The sequence below is a fragment of the Nicotiana tomentosiformis genome, chromosome 6 (assembly GCF_000390325.3).
Source record: "Nicotiana tomentosiformis chromosome 6, ASM39032v3, whole genome shotgun sequence".
Lineage (NCBI taxonomy): Eukaryota > Viridiplantae > Streptophyta > Magnoliopsida > Solanales > Solanaceae > Nicotiana > Nicotiana tomentosiformis.
Window position 1 is genome coordinate 107,424,737 of NC_090817.1, and position 23,305 is coordinate 107,448,041.

Genomic DNA, 23,305 nt, shown 5'->3' on the forward strand with positions numbered 1-23,305 from the left:
GGTACGATTCTACCGAGCCCTATGATGGCCGGGTACGTTTTACCGAGCCTATTATGGCCGGGTACGATATGATGATGATGATGCCCACAAAGGCATATGTTTTAAACGTTTATGTATATATATATGTATGTATCATGTATTTCATGTCAGTAGCCCTCAGAGGTACCCAGATGTCATAGGTTGTATATTCCCTATCACTGTTTACATTATTGTTCTTACTTATGCTATTCTGCCTTACATACTCAGTACTTTATTCGTACTGACGTCCTTTTTATTTGTGGATGCTGCATGTCGTGCTGCAGGTCCTGATAGACGGGTAGACGCAGCTCCCCCATCACAGTAGGCTATCCGGTTCAGCGTTATTGGCAAGATCCTTTCTCCGGACTTGCCGTGGTCTTGGTATGCATTTTTGTTATAGACATTATGGGTATGTCGGGGCCCTGTTCCGGCAATGTTGTAGCACTTATGTTCTTTTAGAGGCTCATAGACAGGTGTCGACTCATGTATGGTTTGGAATGCCTTGTCGGCTGATTTTTGTTGTATAGTCTTTCATGGCACCATGGTAGCTCGTACCTTATATATAGTTTCTTGACAGTCTTGTCGTCCCATGTTACGTATGTTCATGACATTATCTTTCATTGTTGGATGTTCATGATCCATGTCTTTCATTTATATTGGTCTTGTCGGCCCTTAAAGATAATAAGGAAGGTTAGATAAAATGTACGTTGGTGCTCGGCAAGTATGGCCCGGGTGCTAGTCATGACCCTCCAGTTGGGTCGTGACAAATATTTAAGGCAAAAACAATGGCATCAAGTTCAAGATCGTGAGTGGGATAATTCAACTTAAGAGATTTCAACTTTCGAGAGGCATACACAATTACTTTCCCTTCTTGCATCAAAACACAACCCAAGCCACGGTGAGATGCATCACTGTATACCATATAATCTTTCCCTTCATCTGGAAAATAAAGTATTGGAACTTGTGTCAACAAGGATTTGAGATTTTCAAAGCTCTCTTGACACTTGTCATCCCACACAAATTTGGCGTCTTTCCCCAAAAGTTTGGTCACATGAGAAGCTATAATAGAGAAGCCCTTCACGAACCTCCTATAGTATCCTGCTAAACCCAAGAAACTTCTGACCTCAGTTGGAGTTTTAGGAGTTTTTCCAATCAACAATAGCTTGAATCTTACTAGGATCAACCTTCACACCTTCAACTGATACAATATACCCCAAAAATGCCACTTCACTCAGCCAAAATTCACATTTGGAAAGCTTCGCGTAGAGTTGCCTCTCTTTCAGAATTTGCATGACAATCCGGAGATGCTTATCATGATCTCCTCTATTCTTGGAATAGACTAAAATGTCATCAATAAAGACCACCATAAATTGATCAAGGTAAGTCTTGAATACACGGTTCATTAGATCTATAAATGAAGCAGGAGCATTTGTCAAACCAAATGGCATTACCAAAAATTCATAATGGCCATACCTAGTCCTAAAAGCAGTTTTAGGAATATCTTGCTCCCTCACACGCAACTGATAATATCCTCAAGTTAATTTTTGAGAACAAGCTGGCACCCTTCAGTTGGTCAAACAAGTCATCGATTCTAGGCAGTGGGTATTTGTTCTTGATTGTTACCTTGTTCAGCTATCAGTAATTAATGCAAGCCTAAGAGTGCCATCTTTCTTTTTCACAAATAAAACAAGAGCTCCCCAAGGCGAAATACTGAGACAGATAAAACATTTCTCAAGAAGTTTTTGCAATTGAGCCTTCAACTCTTTTAATTGAGTTGGAGCCATTCTATAAGGAGTGATAGAAATAGGAGTAGTTCCAGGGACAAGCGCTATAGGAAATTCAATCTCCCTTTTTGGAGGCAACCCAGGAAGATCATCAAGAAATACATCAGGAAAGTTGCACACGGTTGGTATGTCCTTAAGACTTGGACTCCCCAGTCGTGAATCGACTATATGAGAAACATAGGTAGCACAACCTTGACAAATCATCTTCCTTGCCAAGACCGCAGAAATAATACTAGATGTCAATGATCTTTCTCATTGAACTACTATGTGTGAGTATGAAAGAGTTCTAAAAGTCACTTGCTTCAACCTACAATCAACCAATGCATGGTGCCTATAGAGCCAATCCATACCAACAATAACATTATAGTCTTGGAAGGGCATTTCAAGCAAGTCTGCAGGGAAGACCAGATTTTGAATCATGAATGGACAATCTCGGTAAATCCTGTTAACAACAGCCTGATGACCTAATGGACTCGTGACCAGCGCGTCAAAGTCAAGTCTCACAGATTTAACAGTATCAGAAAATGCAAGTGATGAGCAAACATAAGAGTGAAGATCCAGAATCAAATAATGTAACAACAGATATGCCAAATAAGTGAAATTTACCAACAACCATGTCCGGGCCATCTGGGTCATTCTTCTGTCTCATAGAATAGACTCGTGCAGTAGATCTCGACCCACTAGCCTGGTTAGCTCCACCCGAACCCGCTGCTTTCATATTTCTAGGTCTTGCATCGATATTAGCTTGAGAATGAGTAATGATAGGCTTTTAAACTGAGCCCTCTGTATGTGTATAAGAAAGAGGATTAGTATTAGGCCAATACTTCACTTTATGATCCATACTTCCACAATTAAAACAAGCACTAGAAGCTCTTCTGCAGGCACCATAGTGATTCCTTCCGCACTGTGCACAACTAGGTGTATAAGTTTTGCCTTGGCCATAACTTGGAGTACTAGCAGCAGAGAAATTTGGATTATTCTGCTTATGATATGATGACTTCTCTGAACTTTCAGTCTTTGAATAATCAAACTTTCCCTTCTTGGATGGACCGCCATAATCTGAATTACCCTTCCTAAACCTATATTCTCTCCTACTAGCTTCTTCCCTGTCAATTCTTTCCCAAGTAAGAGCAGCTGAAATTAGTTTGGAAAAAACCTCAAGTTGCAAGATTGCCACAGATTTTAGAATGTAACCATTCAAACCTTCCTCAAATCTTCTGCACTTGTCTCTTTCACCATCAATAATACCTCCAGCATAGTGAGAAAGACTGAGAAATTTTTGTTGATACTCTACAATGGACATACTCCCTTGTCCTAAATTTAGAAACTCTTTTTTCTTAGCATCACAATAGACGGGGGGGGGGGAGGCATATTTCGCCCCAAATGCTTTCACAAAGTCATCCCAAGTCAGCACCGGAGATTTTGCTTTTGCATTTGGTACACTTACCCACCAATCATAGGCATCTTTTTTGTAAAAGAGAGATATCATACTTAAATTTGTCAACATTAGTACACTTTAGTTGTTCAAAGACCCTCTCCATGCGCTCGAGCCATTATTCAGCTACCATGGGATCAGTAATTCCTTCAAATTCAACTCCACCCATTTTCATCATCTTCCAAAATTCATTTCACTAGGTTCTGACATTGTCCTAGCCAAGTGACGAAAGAACTCAGCCATCTGCTAAAATGGAGGAGTCATAATAGGAGTATTATGACTCATTGCTCTTGGATTATTGACCACTTCATTTTTACTAACACGAAAATAATTTAGGTTTGGCAAAGATACCTCATCTCCTTCCTGGAGCTGAGGTGGAGCATTATAATGGGCCTGACTTTCATCAACGGATTCTATAGCTCAATTTGAAGAAGAGACCATATTAAATTCCTATAAAAGATAAGATCACACTGCATTAGGGACATGTACATGATGCATATGCGTAAGGAATACATCAAATTAAATTAAACAAGTATGAAAAAATTTATAATCTCCAAGTCATTTTTCAGAAAGAAAATATCAAAAATATTAGGTACGATGACAACAAAAATCCTAGAATCACAAACCTAGGCTCTGATACCAAAACTTGTAGCAACCCCTTTGGGAGGGTGCTACTTACGAAACAAATATAATTTACTACTTACAACATAAAAAAGATATTAATTACAAAAAATATTCAGAATAATTTAGTAGCAGAAATAGGTCCATGTGGTGAGGTTCAAAGTGCAATATTTTTATTTTTGAAAATACTCTTCATTTCATTTTTTCTTAAAATGAAATACAATGTCAAAATATCAGCATAAGATGATATAACCCTTTTTTTTGAATAGTCAACACTTTAAAGCAACTTTCTAACAAAATTATAATTTCATTCAACATCACTGCACGTTTATATTGTACATAAATTTCAAACTGTCGGGTATAAAAAGGAAAATTAGTTTTCTCCTTTGTACATATTTACAAGACAAAGTGTAAATTCAGCATATTACAAGACTTGAGTTATTAACAGACCCTAAAACAGCAAAATAAGTTACCAAATTCAAGTTACAAGATTTTGGTCAACAAGCCTCCTAATAACATACATAAGTGTGACATATATATCATGTACATGTCCCAAAACTGTACAAAATCATGGTGCATATGCAAATGTGATCTCCATAAGTGCTCCCAAAAAGACTACTTCATAAGGCCGTATTCAAATGTTATCCCGTACATTACCTACGATAGAAAACAACTATCGCTAATCATAAACCTTAGTGTCGTATAAACTTTAGGCTTGGAGCCATTAACTTCTCCAATTCCCATTTTCAATCATAGGTAGTTCAAATGAAACATAATTTAACACAAGTGAACAAATATATCAAAAGTATCAAATATCAACTCTTGAAGTGTTTCCAAATATCAATAACAATGTTCAAGATTCAAGAGTTGAGAAAGCATATACTATCAATCCAAGAGAGTTTATCAAATATCCATTTTTCGCACAATGTGTACGTCATGCCATCACACTAAGCAAAATTAGATATCAAAATGGGCCGAAACCCCAAATCAAGTAGGGTCAAAACCCAATAGTCAAAAGAATCAAGAACCATATTAAAAATGGCTTCCTAATTCGTACTTAACATGGACAAGTTCCATTATTTAAGACGAAGTACAAATCCAAAGTCACGATGGCAAAAGATCCAAATCAAGAAGCATGCCAAGATGAGTGACAAGGTCACTGCCACAAGAAGGATAATGTCCCAACAAGAATGCAAAATGATCAAACAATCCGTACGAGTGGGCGATTTAGAAAATATCTTGCAATACTTAATATAACACGAATATAATGCTATTAATTGAAGACATGAAAAACAAAATATCAGGTTATTTCAAAATATTCCAGCAAGTAAAAAGAGTACAAAGTTTATACACAAACCTTGGTGTTTTACCACAATACAGTTCAACCACAACTTGAGGACGTTCTAATTGTCTATGCCATAGACAAACCAAATGTGTCCACTTCCTTAAATACTTCCCCTTAGATTTTACAAGGGTATATATACCTTAAATACATAATCAAATATCTATATAAGTTCAGTGATTTAACATGTCAAACTAAACATGATATTGGTGAAAATTACCGAAAATGTTTGAAACAGAAATTCTGGACAGTATCACTGTGTCGTATTGTGACTCAGATTTGATGATGAAAAAGGACAAACTAGGTTGTTTTCACGACCGGAAATTCCCACCGTCGGGACCGTGATGGCGCCTAACATTTCACTTGCTAGGCAAGCCAACGTTAGAGAATCATTAGACCAAATCCATATTTTCCATTCAGTCAATAACAATAATTAGCTAAGATAAAATATAATAAGTGTGGAATAATATAAAAACTGCCTTAATTACTACCACTTGGATCTGGAGTCACAATCCACGAGCATTCTAGAATTTACTACAAGTAATAGTCTGAAAGAAATACAATATTCTGAATGAAAGAAATATAATTGTCTGAATGAAAGAAACAGTAGAACAAAAAAGATAGACAGCGACTTCAAGGTCTGTGAACGCCGACAGATCTACCTTGAGTCTCCGGACAGCGGACCAATAGCATAATCTCGATCAACCCGAACCGGTATCAAAATCTACACAAAAAGTGCAGAGTGCAGTATCAGTAAAACCGACCCCATATACTGGTAAGTGTCGAGCCTAACCTCGATGAAGTAGTGACGAGGATAAGGCAAGGCACATACAAATCAACCTGTAGAATTTAACAGTGTATTTGCAAATAACAGAAATGAAGAACTAAACAGGAAATGTCAGGAGGGGAACATACTGAGGGGAATACCAGATAAAGAACTATAACAGAATGATCACCGGAGCAGTCAATATACCATGAATCAACATAAATAGTGAATACAGTAAGGAAAAATACACGGCATCACCCTTCGTGCTTTTACTCTCAATCTCACCATAAAATTAATAGAAACGGCACGACATCACCCTTTGTGCATTAATTCTCATATCATGGCACGGCATCACCCTTCGTGCATTAACACTCACAATATGACACGGCATCACCCTTCGTGCATTAACACTCACAATATGGCACGGCATGACCCTTCGTGCATTAACACTCACAATATGGCACGACATCACCCTTCGTGCATTAACACTCACAATATAGCACGGCATCACCCTTCGTGCATTAGCACTCTCCCTTACCATAATGCAATGCATAAATAATAACAGGGAGATAGAATAACAAGTACAAAACTTATTTCAACATTTGGTTCCATAATATTAATCTTAACTTTGAAATAAAAACTCAATTATCACCAGAAAATCCGTAAACATGATAAGAGCGATAAATTGAACAACACTAGTATAACACGTAGCAATTTGGCATAGGAATGGGACAATATAAGAAAAACAGAGAAACATGAATTTGATTATTTAAGTTATGGTTACGGCTTTTGGTACAGCTTGTTCAGACTTATGCGTTATGTAGATGCGAACTTCTGATCTTATTGGAAATTTCGGATGTTGGAAAGTTAATTCGAGAGAAATTTCAGTTATGATGTGCGATCGGACCTGTATGGGATAGGGTGACGTGGGATCACCCCTGGGTATGTGCATGGGAATGTTACACAGTGATTTGATGGCTTTTGGAACAACTTTGGGCACGTTCGAGGACGAACGTATATTTAAGTGGGGGAGGATGTAACGACCCGACAGGTCGTTTTGAACATTTGCACTTCGCTTGGTTGTTTGATGGCATGAGTAGCTCCGTATGATATACTTTGACTTGTGTGAATCATCGTTTTTGGTTTTGCAGGTATTTCAGAATCAAATTGGAAGAAAGAATTTCATTGTTGAAGCTTTAAATTGTGTGAGTTGACCAAGTTTGGATTTTTAGCATTTGACCTCGGATTGGAATTCTGATGGTTCCATTAGCTTCGTTAGGTATTTTGGACTTAGGAGCGCGTCCGGAATGTGATTTGGTGGTCCGTAGTGGAATTAAGCTTGAATTGGCGAAAGTTGGAAATTCGGCGATTTCGGTCGGCAATGGAAAATTTTGATATCGGGGTCGGAATGGAATTCTGGAAGTTGGAGTAGGTTTGTAGTGTCATTTGTGACATGTGTGCTAAATTTGAGGTCATTCAGACGTGGTTTGCTGGGTTTCGGCATCGGGTGTGAAATTCGTAAGTTTAGAAGTTCTTAGGCTTGAATCCGAGGGTAATTTGGTGATTTTTATGTTGTTTTGAGTGATTCGAAGGTTCGACTAAGTTCGTATGGTGTTTTAGGATTGGTTGGTAGGTTTGGTTTAGGTCCCGAGGGCCTCGGGTGTGTTTCGGGGTGAGTTTGAGCGAGTCCGGGCATTTCCGAAACTCAGGTATTGTTCTGGTGCTTGGAATATACATGAATATATCAATGATGTCATCATCTGATTAGTACTTTGAGGTGAAATTTGGGAAAAATTGTAGAAACTTCATAAAATAAAATTTTGGGATTTGAATGTCGATTCGAAGTCGGATTTGAGTGAAACTAGTATGGTTGGACTCGTGAGTGAATGGGTATTCGTAATTTGTGACTTTTACCCGATTCTGAGATGTGGGCCCAGGAGCCGGGTTTGAGCCAATTTCGGGTTTTGGGCTAATTTGATAGTTTTTCTTGTGGAATTCATTCCATTAGCATATATGGATGGTATTGTACTGATTGTGAATAGATTCGGGCAAGAGCACTGCGGAGTAGGGACTTGATCGGTTTAAGGTAAGTAATGATCGTAAATCCAGTCCTGAGGGTATGAAACCTCAGATTTTTGCATCATTCTACTATTTCGAGGTGACGCACGGGCTAGATGACGGGCGTGTAGGTGTGCACTGTTGGAGATTGTGACTTGGTCCGTCCCGTAGCAACTGTAAAGTTACATATTTTTTGTTGAAACTATATGATACTTATATGTTTTAGAAAGAGTTAATGTAAATTGGGTTGAATGCCATGTTTTGGGCCTTGTGCCAGTGTTGTGTGGACCTTGGGCCTTTTCTTACTATCCTCTCACTGTTTTCGATTGATAGTCTATTTGATGCATATAAATGTTTTGATTTAATGCATATAAATGTTGTTTTGGGTTGAATACCCTGTTTTCACTAAAATGCCCGAGTGGCTTGAGAGGTTTATGACTGAGTGAGGCCGAAGGCCTGATTTGTGAGGATATTTATGAGATCGGGCTACACGCCGCAGCATGTTTGATATAGGCTGAGGGCCTGAGTGATTTATGCCATGATTTGGGTTGATATAGCGCTTGGGCTGAAGGAGCCCCGCCGGAGTCTGTACACACCCCTAGTGAGCGCAAGTACCTACTGAGTGCGAGTCCCGAGTGCTGAGTGACTGGGATGCATGAGTGATTGTGAGGAATGCACGAGTGGCACGGGTGATTGTGAGGTATGCCCGAGTGGTATTAGTAACTGTTAGTTATGCCTGTTTGATCTCTTCTAATTCTTACTAATAATTCCTAACAACACAAGATAGTTGCAGTAAATTACTTGTCTGAGGGAAAAATATAAAGTTGTATAGGTCGCGACCCACTAATTCTTACATACTCAAAGTTGGAAGTTTATATAGCTCTAAACCCCTTTAAGATTTCTCTTCAATATTTTAGTACCCAAATTTTATTGAGTTGTGTTTTATTGACTTTATTTTATTTGTTTGTTGATTGTAGGACATCTTTATTGCTGGAAGTGAAACTTCATCTACTACAATTATTTGGGCATTGTCGGAAATGATGAAGAACCCAAATATTATGGCTAAGGCTCAAAGTGAAGTGAGACAAGTCTTTAAGGGAAAAAGAAATGATGAAGAAGATCTTGAAAAGTTGACATATCTAGACTTAGTGATTAAGGAGACATTAAGGCTTCATACTCCAGTTCCTCTTCTGCCCAGGGAATGTAGGGAGCAAACAGATATTGATGGATACACCATACCTCTTAGGACTAGAGTGCTAGTCAATGCATGGGCACTTGCGAGAGATCCAGAAAGTTGGAATGATCCTGAATGTTTTATACCAGAGAGATTTGAGAATTCTCTTATTGACTATATGGGAAAGTTCTTTGAGTTTATTCCATTTGGTGCAGGAAGAAGGGCTTGTCCGGGAATGCAATTTGGTTTAGCTAATGTTCGACATGCATTGGCGCAGTTACTCCACCATTTTGAATGGGAACTCCCATATGGAACTAATCCAAAAGATTTGGATATGACTGAATCACATGGATTAAGTGCAGCGAAACAACAAGATTTATATTTAGTTGCAATAAATCATAGAAACGATGAAGAACTTTGATGTTTTGCTTGAAATGGTGAAATGTCGTTAGCTCGGCCTACACAATTGTATTCTTCATCTGCTTCTCGCTTGGTTTATGTATGTGTATTCATTTGGATCATTGAAGAATGCCAAGAAAATGCCCAAAGAATAAGATCATCCATAGTTGATTATATGGTTTTGCTTCAATCCGGTCGAACCAAATAAATAATTTGTTCCCCAATGTATTGTAAGACATGTTGAGAGCTTTGGTTTTATTTTCTCAAAGACATGTTTATGCTCTACAACCCAGTTCTAGTTAAAAATATTAAATGATATCCCTTTACCAAAATAAATATCTAAAATAGATTTAAAACTAATTGAAGAATTAAGAAGTAAATAGTAATCTAATTGTCATGACCCAAAATCCTTACCCGTCGCGATGACGCCTAACACACCGGCTAGGCAAGCCAAAACATGATAATAAAGGCAACAAAATAACAAAATTTATAGAAATAGCATATGTGTGAGTTCAAAATACAATAAAACTGCTAATACAAAGTAAATCCCCTGAAACTGGTAAGTACGGAGTCACGACTTTCTACAATGGAATACAAGTCTGAAACTGAACAATCAATACACTGTCTGGACTATAACAAAATTATGAAAGGAAAGGACAAGTCAAACTGCGACCAAGGATGCAGCTCTACCCCGCCTTTAGCAGATAGTCCAACAAGCAAGCCTACGGCTGATAACTGGTCCCCACACCTGGACCTGCACAATTAAATGCAGAGTGTAGTACGAGTACAACCAACCCAATGTACTCAATAAATATCGTAAATAAATACGGCAAGGTAAGAGATGCACAAATTATTAATGATACTAGTTATCACATGTGTAGTTTCATCTTTTGACCTGGTACAGAACAATATTTGAATCAAGTCATAAAGTTCAGTAAGAAAACATATGTGTGTGTATGTGTACAAATTATCAAATACCTTGCTTAGTCAATATCTTGACATATAGAGATGATATGCAGTTAAATCAGATAAATGATCAAAGAAATTGCAAGTAAAGATGAAATGAAAAATCCAACAAAATATTGGCCAGATTTCCTCAACTTTTTCATATCCGTTCCAAACCACTGATCAGTATTCTCAATAACTACGTGTACACCATCAAGAGAGAAATATGATAGGGTGACCCTAGGGGTATAGATCCATATCCACACGCAAGCACGACCAATTCACCATGCTACCACCCCGACGTAGTCACAAGCTCAATATCATAATCTGCCCTGCGTGGCAACATGCATTATAGTATAATCCGCCCGACGAGATCACAAGCATAACAATATTTATCGCCCAATGTGGTCACAGGCATAACAATACAATTCGCCCGACATGGTCACATGCATAACAACACAATCCGCCCGGCGTGGTCACATGCGTAACACACACAATCTGTCTGGCGCGGTCAGATGCACCCAGTCCAATCATAACATACACGAGCAAATAAACAAGTATACATGTATGAGCTCTAAACTATGTCGATCTTTTTGGGTTCAACTTTAATACCCTCGCCTGATACAATAATTCACAAAATAATTATAGAGTCTAGAAAACACTCACACTTAGAGAACTTAGCATATAGGTTTTGTTCCCGCAAGGTCTGAAGCACCACTCTCATATGCTGCTCGTACTCCTCCTTACTGCGCGAGTAGATCAAAATGTCATCAATGAAGACAATGACAAACGAATCAATATATAACCTGAACACCCTGTTCATCAAATCTATAAATGCCGCCGGGGCATTAGTCAAATCGAAGGACATTACTAGAAACTCATAATGACCATATCTAGTCAGCAAAGCAGTCATCGGAACATCCGAACCCTGAATCTTCAATTGATGGTACCCCGATCTCAAGACGAGCTTAGAGAACACCCTAGCACCCTACAACTGGTCAAATAGATCATCAATACACGACAACAACTAGTTGTTCTTAAATGTAACTTTGTTTAATTGGCGATAATCAATACACATCTGCATTGTCCCATCCTTCTTCTTCACAAATAATACAGGTGCGCCCCAAGGCGACACACTGGGTCTGATGAACCCTTAGGCTAGTAGTTCCTCAAGCTGCACTTTTAACTCCTTTAACTCTTTCGGAGCCATGCGATACAGTGGGATAGATATAGGCTGGGTACCTGGAGCCAAGTCAATATAGAAAATAATATCATGATCGGGTGACATACCTAGAAGATTAAAAGGCAACACATCGGAAAACTTTTGGACTACGGGCACTGAATCAATCACCAGAGTCTCCGCAGTAGTGTCCCGAACGTAGGTAAAATAAGCCAAAAAATACTTCTCGACCATGTGTCGGGCCTTCAGAAAGGAAACAACCTGACTAGATGCACTCGCAAACGAACTGTTCCATTCTAATCTAGGCAACTCTGGCATCGCCAAGGTAACAGTCTTGGCATGGCAATCTATGATGGCGTGATACGGAGATAACCAATCCATGCCCAGGATGATCTCAAAGTCGGTCATATCAAGCAGCAAAAGATCTGCTCTAGTTTTGTAACCAATGTAGGACTGGTAGATTCGATCCACAACAACAGAATCGCCCACAGGAGTGGACACATAAACAAGAGTACCCAAGGGTGCACAAGAAACACCCAGGAAATGAGCAAATAGAGATGACACATAGGAATATGTATACCCTGGATCAAATAATGCAGAGGCATCTTTGCCGTAGACATAAATAATACTTGTGATCACGGCATTTGAGTCCTCTACATCTGGTATGTCTAGAAAAGCATAGAACCGAGTTGGAGCGCCACCTTACTGGCCTCCACCTCTAGGACGGCCCCTTCCCATCTGCCCTCCACCTCTGGGCGGTCGGACGGTCGGTGGAACAACTAGTGCAGTAATCATGGGCAGCTGACCCTGCTGCACTTGCCTACCCTATAGCCTGGGGAAAAATCTCTGCATATGACTAAAATCTTCGCACTTGAAACAACCCTCGGTATGATGGATTGCTGACCTGAAGTCTGGCCCTGATGACCTGAATACCCACTGGAAGAACCCTGAATAGTTGGTGGGCGGTAAGAACTATCTGGCATAACACTGAATTAAGGTCACACTAGAGCACCCCGAGGAAGTGGTGGTGCTGGGTATGGGGGTCTGCTAGACTGGCCTCTCATGAATTGACCTCTACCCCCACACGGGGCAACTCTAAACTCTCTAGAATATCTAAACCACTTATCTCTCATAACCTACTCTCGACTATGATAACGCACAACCTTAATCCTCCATGCTATCTCTACAACCAGCTCAAAAGAAGTCACCATCTCAACCTCTTGGGCCATAGTGGCCTGAATACCAGTGTGCGAATCGGCAACAAACCTCCACACTCTCTCTAGATCAGTAGGTAATATCATAATTGCATGGCAAGAAAACTTATAGAACCTTGCCTCACAATCTGTCACTAATATCTAACCCTATTGGAGTTGCTCGAACTGGAACCCCAACTCTTCCCTCTAGGATGGTGGAATATACCTATCCAGGAAGATACGGGTGAAACAGTCCTAAGTCATGGGAGGATAATCTATTGGTCTGCCAAGATGATAGGACTGCCACCATCTACGGGCCCTACCCTTTAGCCGAAAGGTAGCAAAGTCTACCCCATGGGACTCCAATATCGTCATGTTGTGCAGTCTATCCCTGCATCGATCAATGAAGTCCTTGGGATCCTCATGTCGCTCTCCCACAATGATAGGAGGATGTAACCTGGTCCATTTAACCAATAGCTTCTGCGGCTTGCCGGCCGCAACTTGTTTTGGCTCAGGTGTAGCTGTTGCCACTGGTTGGACTCCACCCACAGGTAGTGCACCATGGGTTTGATATACCACTGCTGCATTCCCATGAGCCTACGCGATAAGGATCTGTGCTCCCCCTCCCGCCTGAGATATGGTTGGGTCTGCCGGGAATAAATCGGCATGAGTCATGGTATCCATGAACCACATCATACGGCCTATGACCTCCTTGAATCCTAGTGCGGACTTGAAATTCATAAGAGCTGGCTCTGCGGCAGGCACCTCGCACCCTACCAAGGGCAGGATCCCTCCCTCGACCTTTTCCTCGGCCACTAACAATAAGGAGAGCAACTCTTCCCTGGTTTGGAACCTCCGTAGAGCGCGTTCTCATCATTTATAAGAGAATAAGAGAAAGATACTTAGTACTACATCAACGACACGATAGGAGATGAATAAAGTAAGTTTCCTAAATCCCTAAAGCCTCTCGAAGATAAGTACATACGTCTCCATACCAATTCTCAATACTCTATTAGGCATGCTCATAACTTATGAGACCTACATGAATGTAGTGCTTTGATACTATGTTGTGTAATGACCCAACCGGTCATTTTAAGAGTTGTAGCCCCATTCCCCCATTTACTACTCTTTATGTACTTTATAGCTATGTTATGACATGCCGGAACAGTCCATTCGAGTCCGGAGAGATTTCGGAATGAATTGAGATATTTAGTCTCAAAGGTGAAAACTTAATTTGAAAAGGTTAACCGTATATTGACTTATGTGTAAACGAACACGGAATAGAGTTTTTATTAATCCAATAGCTGTGTATGGTGATTTTCGACTTAGGAGTGTGTCCGTAAAATTATTTGGAAGTCAGTAGCTAAATTAGGCTTGAAATAGCTAAAATAAAAATTTAAGTTTGGAAGTTTGACCAGAGAGTTGACTTTTTGATATCAGAGTCGGAATCCGATTCTGAAAATTTTCATAGCTCCGTTATGTCATTTATGACTTGTGTGCAAAATTTGAGGTCAATCGAAATTGAATTGATATGTTTCGGCATCGAGAGTAGAAGTTAGAATTCGTTAGTTTTGTTTAGCTTGAATTGGGATATGATTCGTGGTTTTAGCGTTGTTTGATCTGTTTTGAGGTTTCGACTAAGTTCGTATGATGTATTACAAATTTTTAGAGTATTTGGTTGAGGTCCCGGGGGACTCGAGTGAGTTTCGCAAGGTTAACAGATTAATTCTGGATTTGGAGAACAACTGAAGAATTTATGGTCCAGCTCTGGTTTCCTTCTTTGCGTTCGCGAGAGAGGTCTCGCATTCTTAAAGGGGAACCGGGGCAGGCGAGAATTTGATCTTCACGTTCGCTAAGCAAGGGACACGTTCATGAATGGTGAGGGCCATTGTGCATCGCGAAGGTCTGAAATGTATAGAACAGTACAATAACTGAAGGAAAGAGAGACAAGGTTACCGGGCACCAAGCAACTACCTTGATAGTCTTCAACAGATAAATCCTCAAATCTGGCAACCGCCGTATCCGGAAGTACCTGGATCTGTACACAAGGTGCAATGTGTAGTGTGAGTACAACCAACGTAATAAGTAACAAAACTAACCTCTGGGATGAATGTAGTGACGAGCTCCTCAGGTACAGTCCAGTATAAATAATAACAATACATAAATGTAGGCATGCTTTCAAGTTCAACAGTTACTTTCAGTACAAATAAAGCAGATCAATTCTAAACAATACGAGGAATATGACATCTCTATATCTACATGCCAATGTACATACTGTATGTGATGCACTTTAATGAAAACTCCGTGTACTCACAATCTAAAATACTTAATCACTCAGTACTATAGATGGCCAATCCAGCCTAGGGAAGAACCATCCCAAAGTATATATATGTATATCCATCAACTGATAGTCAGTCACTCAGTACTGTATAAGGCCAATCCAGCCCAGGGGAAGATCCATCCCCAAATATCAATGATTCGGACAAGATCCATGTCCAGGAAAGATTCATCCCTCAATATAAATACTTCGGTCAAGATAGGGAAGATCCATCCCTCAATATATATATATATATATATATATATATATATATATATCAACTGCGCTCACTGTGGGGGTGCTGACTCCAAGTGACCCCTTCAGCCCAAGCGCTATAATAGCCAGTTCCTAGCATAAATAAATAAAAATAACTATCACTCAAAATCTCCAGTCTCTCGGGCTCTCAATAACATGAAGAATCAACCCGACATGATGATATGAAGTATCAATGACTGACAACAGACACTGAGATACGATATGCAAGTGATAGATATGACTGAGTACAAAATTGTAAATTTAAACAAATAGTCCAACAACAATACGACCCATGTGTGTCCCAAAATATATCGGCATAGAGCCAAATCGTGATCTTTAACATGAGTCTCAACTCAATTTCTCTAACACATGGAGGATGTGCGGATAATGACATTTATTTAATAATGCAACTCCACGGAATCAATTAAGGCACATTTCCTATGATGCACGCTCACACGACCGTCACCTAGCATGTGTATCATCTCCAAATAATTCATACAACATGTAATTCAGGGATTCATACCCTCATAACCAAGTTTAGAAGTGTTACTTACCTCAAACCGCATAATTTCTTACTCCGCTATGCCCTTGCCTCGCGAATTGGTCTCCGAAAGTCTCGTATCTAGCCATAATTAATTCGATTCAGTCAATACCAATTATTGTAATTAATTCCATAAGGAAATACCAATTTTTCCAATAGGAACCCGACAAAAGTTACAAAATATGAACGCTCATCCAACCATGAGTCCAACCATACAAGTTTCACCAAATTCCGACATCAACTCGACCCTCAAATCTTCAATTAAAGTCTTTGAAGATTTTTACCATTTTCAACCCAATCTTTACCCATTTGAACTCCACAATCTTTCTACAACCTTATTGATATGTGTATGTATAATTGATACTCTTAATATCCCAACATTTACCCCAATATCAAAATTGAAGAATTGGGGGAAGAAATCCTTACCTCTTTGAAGCCCTAGCAAGATACTTGTGAACTCTTCTAGCCTTGAACAAGAATTGATGATCAATTGACTAAGTCTTCACTTTCTCTCTCTAAGATGCTCTCACCACTCTTTAAAATATCAGATGAAACCCTTCAAAATGACCCCAATAGTGTTTTATCAAAATGGGGCCAGGTTTATAAAATCAGAAAAATAAAGCTCAGAAACACACTCTGCGGTCGCATATGCGATCGCAGAATTGATATGCGGTTCGCATATCGGCCGCAGAAATTGGTGCCTAAATCTGGGGGTCACCTGCCTGGGTCTGCGGTAGTTATGCGGCCTGCAAACCCGTTATGCGATCACAAAATGCATCGCAGACTTGATATGCGATCGTATAATGCACCGCATAACTTCTCTCTGGAAATCCCAAGTTGATTCTGTGATAGGTTTTGTGGACAGCGAAACGATTATGCAGTAGCATAATTGACCGCACAATGGCCCTCAAACTTGGCTCATTTCTGCTTCACTCTGCTGCCATTATGCGGTCCGCAGAGTGATTCTGCAACCGCATAGTGGGCCGCAGAAATGCCCTCTTTTGCCAAAAATTTCCCTTTACTCCTCAGTGCATTGTTGAACCCCAAAAGTCCGAGCCGCGAGAAATTTCTATAACCTTTGTACTAATTGATCTACCTCGGCACCACAAAACCTTAATTTCTGTAGCAAACATTCTCCGGGGTCATTACACATAAATCAACATCTGGTCAACCGTTTCAACTTAATTTCTAAACTTTGGAACTAGGTGTTCCAAATCATTCCAAAAACTCATCGGACCTGAACCAATTACCCCCAGCAAGTCTCATAACAAATGTAAAGCAAACATTGAGCCATAAATGGGGAAACGGGGTTGTAATACCCAAAATGACTGGTCGGGTCGTTACATATACATAGACTAACGAAGAATATATGAATAATACTATTGTAATACAAAGGGGTTCTTTTCCTTAATTGAGGTAAATTATCAAATGAATTTAAACTCCTAAATTAAAGTATCTAATTCAATAAGAAAAGTTATAATGATTAATATTTAGTTTATTTCAAAGTCCAAAGTATTAGGAAAATAATTTAAATGACTATTTAAATGACCCGGCCGGTCGTTTTGAGTATTGCAGCCCCGTTCCCCCATTTACTACTCAATTTATGTCTTACAGTTGATTTATGACTTATCAGATTAGTTGGTATGGGCCCGGAAGGAATTCAGAGTAAAATGAGACACTTAGTCTCATAATTGAAAACTTAAGTTGGAAAGGTTGACTGGATATGGACTTATGTGAAAATGACCTCGGATTCAAATTTTGATAATTCCAATAGCTCCCTATGGTAATTTTGGAATAAGGAGCGAGTCCAGAATATTATTTTGAGGTCCGTAGTGGAATTAGGCTTGAAATGGAAAAGGTCGAATTTTTGAAAATTTTGACCGGGGAGTTGTCTTTTTGATATCTGGGTCGTAATCCAATTCTGAAAATTCGAGTAGCTTCGTTATGTGATTTATGACTTGTGTGCACAATTTGAAGTCATTCCGGATTGATTTGATGTGTTTCGGCACAAGATAAAGAATTTGAAAGTTCAAAGTTTATAGATTTTAATTTGAGGTGCGATTCGTCATTTTGATGTTGTTTGATATGATTTGAGGCCTCGATTAGGTCCGTGTTATGTTATGGAACTTTTTGGTATGTTCATATGGGGTCCCGAGGGGCTCGTGTGTGTTTCAGATGGTTAACGAATCAAATTCGGACTTAAAGAAAATCTGGAAATTTTTTATCTTCTGATGTGATCGCACCTGCGAGGAATTGGCCGCAGGTGTGGTGCCGCAGATGCAAAGTTGATGGAGAGGCATAACCGCAGGTGCGGACCATTGAGCGCAGAAGCGCGACCACAAATGAGGTCCTAGGTATCACAGAAACGATCATGGCTGGCCAAGCTGTTATCGCAGAAGCGAGCTTTTTTCCACAAAAGCAAAGGTCGCAGATGCGACCTCTTGTCCGCAGGTGCAGAATGACTTGACATAACCCTTTAAGTTCGAGGGTTCGTGATTTTTCACCATTTTCAGATTTTGGAACACGGTTTGGGCGATTTGGGAGACGAAGTTTTCCACACAACTTGGGGTAAGTATTCTTAACTCACTTGTGATTATATTCCACAAATTAATCTTCGTTTTCAGTGTTAGATTATTGATTTTTCAAGAGAAATCAGAAGAAATTTCTACATTTTCATAAAATGAATTTTCGGGATTTGAACACCGATTCGAAGTCGGATTTGAGTGAAATTAGTATGGTTGAACTTTAATTGGATGGGTTGTCAGATTTTGTGAGTTTCGTCGGATTCTGATACGTGGGCTCCACGGGCAATTTTTGGAGTGTAATTTCGGATTTTTATGGAAATTATATTTTCATGTGGAACTAATTCTAATAACTTTTAATGACTGAAACGAATTATTTGTGACTATATTCGTGGCATTCGGAGGCCGATTTGTAAGCCAAGGGCATAGCAGAGTAAAGAATTTCACGTTTTGAGGTAAGTAACAGTTATATATCTGGTCCTTAGGGTATGAAACCCCAGATTTTGTATCATGTGATTATTATGGATGTGACGCACATGCTTGGTGACGGGCGTGTGGGAGTGCACCGAGGGGATTGTGACTTGGTCCGTCCCGTGGAAACTGTAAAGTTGAATAACTTGTTTTTAGCTATGTGCTCTCTATGTGTTGTGGAAATTTGACTGTAAGCCATGTTAGAAACGATGTTTAGGCTATATGTTGGTACTGTTGGGACCCACATAGGTCGTGTAAATGTTGAACTATCTGCTTAATTGTTGTTTTTTTCTCAGTCACAGTTTACTTGTTTATTTTATCCCAGTCTCTATTGTTCATTATTGATGCATCATATCATTATTGTTTGGGCTGATTTCATGATTTTTGAGAGCCCGAGAGTCTAGAGAGATTTATGGTTGAGCGAGGCCGAGGGCGTGATTGAGAGATATTATACTATAGCACGTGAATTTCCTGTGAAACACGTGAGTTGTCCGTGCGGATCCATATATTGATACTATAGCACGTGAATTGTTCGTGCAGCACGTGAGTTGTCCGTGCAGATTGTAGCGCTTGGGCTGTGGGAGCCCCTCCGGAGTCTGTACACCCCCAGTGAGCGCGGGTACCCATTAAGTATGAGTGTTGAGGGCTAGGAGCCCAGTGAATGATTGTTGTTCTGAGAGGCTATACTTGCTTTTAATTTGTTGTAGCACTTAGTTGCTATCTATCATTTTTGTGAAATTTTCTGAAAGATTTTATATCTGGAATACATGAACTTGAACTGTATAGAATTGATTTGACTTAAACTTCTGGATTTAAAAGCATGTCTATTTTTGCTGGAATTACTGAACATGAACTATAACTGTGTAGCTCTTCACTATCTTTAGTTCTTTATTTATTATTGTTACTTTCTGAGTTGGTTGTACTCATGCTACACACCGTACTTCGTGTGCAGATCTAGGTGTTCCGGCCATTGGGTGTTGATTCTCTCGTATAGTTGACTTTTCAGAGATTCAACGGTAGCTGTCGTGTTTCAAAGACCTTGTCTCTCCCATTCCCTATCTCCTTATTTACTGTATTTTGTCTCGTACTATTATAGACCGTATTTTCCAGAATTGTATTCAGATTAGATGCTCATGTACTCAATGACACCGGGTTTGGGAGTATTTGTATTTGTACTTGTGAGATTTATTCCGCTGAATTTAATCATTATGTTTTCAAACTTAAAAAGGACATTGGTGGTTATTGATGTTATCACCTTGCCTAGTATTGAGATAGGCGGCATCACGACAGGTCAAATATTTTGTCGTGACAAGTTGGTATCCGAGCTCTAGGTTACATAAGTCTCATGAGTCATGAGCAAGTTTAGTGGAGTCTTGCGGATTGGTACGGAGACGTCTGTACTTATCTTCGAGAGGCTGACGAACCCTTAGGAAAATTTTACTTTTTTGTATTCTATCATGCGAAATTGATTCAGCTTGAAACATAACTCTTTGAATTCCTTCCATGTATTTTGTATGCACATATGAACGCTCAGTATCAGCTGTGCATCGCCGGCTTGGGATTCTATGAATGAGGTTCAAGAAGTGTATTTTATGTTTGGTGATGGGCCAGTCCGGAGGACTTGAGGCCAAGTTTGGACCGCAACTTAGGTTTGGTAGATTCAATTGTAACCTGTACATTTGGACTCATATGTCCGGTAATGTCCCTACGAGTGGAATTTGTGGCTCGATGAGCGATTGAATGTCTATATGATATGTATGATGTGACTACGGGATGTGCTCAGATGGGTTTAATGTGAAGAATAAAGTTTGCTTATGACTCAAGAGCATGCTATTGGTTACTTTAATTCTGACTCGATTTGACGTATAGTCTTGAGTTGTGAGTGTATTGAAGGATCGTTCACATTGTTAAATTGTGGGGAAAATTAAATTATTATGTCTTGATAATGAGTTTGGACTAAAAAAGAGTAAGTGATTGTGTAGTAATTGTGGTTGAGAATGGGCATTTCTAATGTTGATGGCTCAAGAAAGATGATATTCGAAGAGTCGATAACATTTTATGGGTTCATGTGCGGCAAAGATGCATTTTGATTTGATGCAATAGTCGAGAAGCAAAGTATAAGGGAAGACTTGACGGGAAGTGTTTCACGGTTATTGAAGTACTAGCAGGTCAAGTAGGAGAAGTAGAGGTTGAGAAGTTTCTTAAAGGAGATAATTTAACCGAATTAAGAGTGGCAGATTATCATATGAATTCTGTGGTAGGGTGGTTGCGCGCTTTGAGAAAGTGTAGAACTATTTAGAATCGTGATAGAATGTGATTTGGACAACAGAATTTATTTAGAGAAATGGTCACTGTACGAAGAATGATTGAATACGGCAGAAAGGAGTTGTTTGAAATGAAGAGGGATGTGAAGATCTGATTATCGTTTCAGGCATAATATGACTTGATTTCGGAAGGTATTGTTAAACTTTCAGTTGATGTCGATAGGGAAAGTGCAGACTTATACAAATGGTGGGTGAGCATGAATTCGGGAGAATTTACTGATTACGTGGTCGTTGCACCCAGTGCAGCATCTTTGGAAGATGTCGGTAAGGAGTTCCACAGGTGGGTTATCTCCTGTAAGCAGTTAGCGTTGGTGTGATGTTGATGAAGCTTCTGTGAGGAATATTACTTGCTACCCTGTAAGAGGTCGGGTGTGTGAATGTGGCTGGTGATTCAAAATGTTCATGAAAATCTTAACAAAGGACTTCGAGAAGTTTGGCGGGTTAACGGTGCGAGATCATGGTAATTGAGAAGGATAAATCCTTGCGGGTTCTAAGTTTATATAATTGCAGCTTAAAGCTAAGTGGGGGAGCCTGCTATTGACAATTTGATTTAATGGTTATGTGATATAATTTTAGTTGGTCGGAAACATACTTGTGGATCAGTTATGACATGCAGAGATGGAGATCGAGGATGACTCAAGTAAGAAAATTCCTGAATACGGGTTATATGGCACTTTATAGAAATGCTAAAATCTTGGAATGATTAAATTGTTATTTTTAATAACGTAGTGCGCACGAAGTATGAATTTGATTGGTGGTGTTAAAGCAGGGTTACTTCTTAGGGGGTTGTTGTGCTAATGGGGCTTGTTCCTTTCGGCTCGTTTGGGCGGTGTAATTTAGATATGAGTAAAGTAGGTGACTCCCGAGAAAATTCTAATGGGTTTGAGAATTATATATAGCAATTAAGAATGTGTCCGGACTTGTGCATGGATAAAATTTGAGATTTGCATTTGAAGGTGTCGGGACTTGCGGTAATTTTGTATGACTATGGATTCTACATTTCAGTATAAGGAAGGAAAGAGGAACAATTTTAAATTCGCATAAGGTATTTTCAGAGTGAGTGTTATGGTTGTGGTATTTATGGAGGTTCTTAAGAAAAATACAGTGGCTTATGGGCCTTAGGGCAGTGTAGTTGTATGTTAGGATGTCTTGTAGTGTGCTTTGGGTAAGGATCGAGGAGTTCTGACAAGGAGAAGTGTCAAATTGAGGTTGGTTCAGAAGAAATTCAAAGAAAATAGGACGACTGGGTAGTAGGCTGGACCATATTAGGTAATGGTATGATCATATGTGTTGAGACTCTACGGATGTTTTAGTGGAAATATTCTTGGATTGGTGACCTGCGTGACTTGGTCGAGTCAAAGGAATTTAGTTTTGATATCTTGGTTGTGTGCAAATGGATTTCAAAGTGTTCCTGATGGTTTCTACCATGGCTTGCGCCGGATATGTCTTACCAGCATGAGGAACATGTTGTGTATTATGATTTTCTCTTGTTTGGGAGCAAGATGAACGTTTCTAACTAACCGGGTAAGTAAATTACTGGTGACTCAAGGTTGATAATGAAATTATTGTGCTTGTCACATGATGACTTGATAGGTGTGGTGTGGTGTGGTGTGCAGGATTAAGATTTGCAGGTACAAGGTGGAAGTTCATTATTGAAAGGAAGATCACGAATTTTGGACATAATGGTCAATTTCAGATAATTAGATGAATGTTATAACTGTTCAGTACTCCCTGAGAAGGGTGCGCATTTCAAAAGGCGCATTGTGTTTTGACTTACGGATGTTCATTGGTATTGCAATACTCACCTGGTTGATAGACTGCTGATATTCAAATTATTTCTATGTAGCACGGAAGAATTATGAAAGTATTCCTTATGGGAAGATCATGAATGGAAGATGTATTAGTCACTCTAGCGCTGGAGTTGGGATCAGTTACACTGGTTCATGTGTTTGATGAATTT

The 23,305-nt window shown here is 39.5% G+C and overlaps 3 protein-coding genes across 3 annotated transcripts; 1 reads left to right on the forward strand and 2 right to left on the reverse strand.

The window, feature by feature from the left end:
• Positions 1-1,646: 1,646 nt before the first annotated feature.
• Positions 1,647-2,429, reverse strand: LOC138894544 (uncharacterized). The gene is made up of 2 exons (XM_070179248.1): positions 2,114-2,429; positions 1,647-1,966 (listed from the first exon to the last, which is right to left on the reverse strand). The coding sequence occupies exons 1-2, from the start codon at positions 2,427-2,429 to the stop codon at positions 1,647-1,649; spliced, it is 636 nt and encodes a 211-aa protein (XP_070035349.1).
• Positions 2,430-2,571: 142 nt separating this feature from the next.
• Positions 2,572-3,291, reverse strand: LOC138894545 (uncharacterized). Its single transcript, XM_070179249.1, has one exon. It carries the CDS (start codon positions 3,289-3,291, stop codon positions 2,572-2,574), a length of 720 nt encoding a protein of 239 aa, XP_070035350.1.
• A 1,629-nt stretch (positions 3,292-4,920) lies between these two features.
• On the forward strand, positions 4,921-9,619 carry LOC138894546 (cytochrome P450 71D7-like). The gene is made up of 3 exons (XM_070179250.1): positions 4,921-5,013; positions 7,118-7,171; positions 9,002-9,619. The coding sequence occupies exons 1-3, from the start codon at positions 4,921-4,923 to the stop codon at positions 9,617-9,619; spliced, it is 765 nt and encodes a 254-aa protein (XP_070035351.1).
• The last annotated feature ends 13,686 nt before the right edge of the window (positions 9,620-23,305 follow it).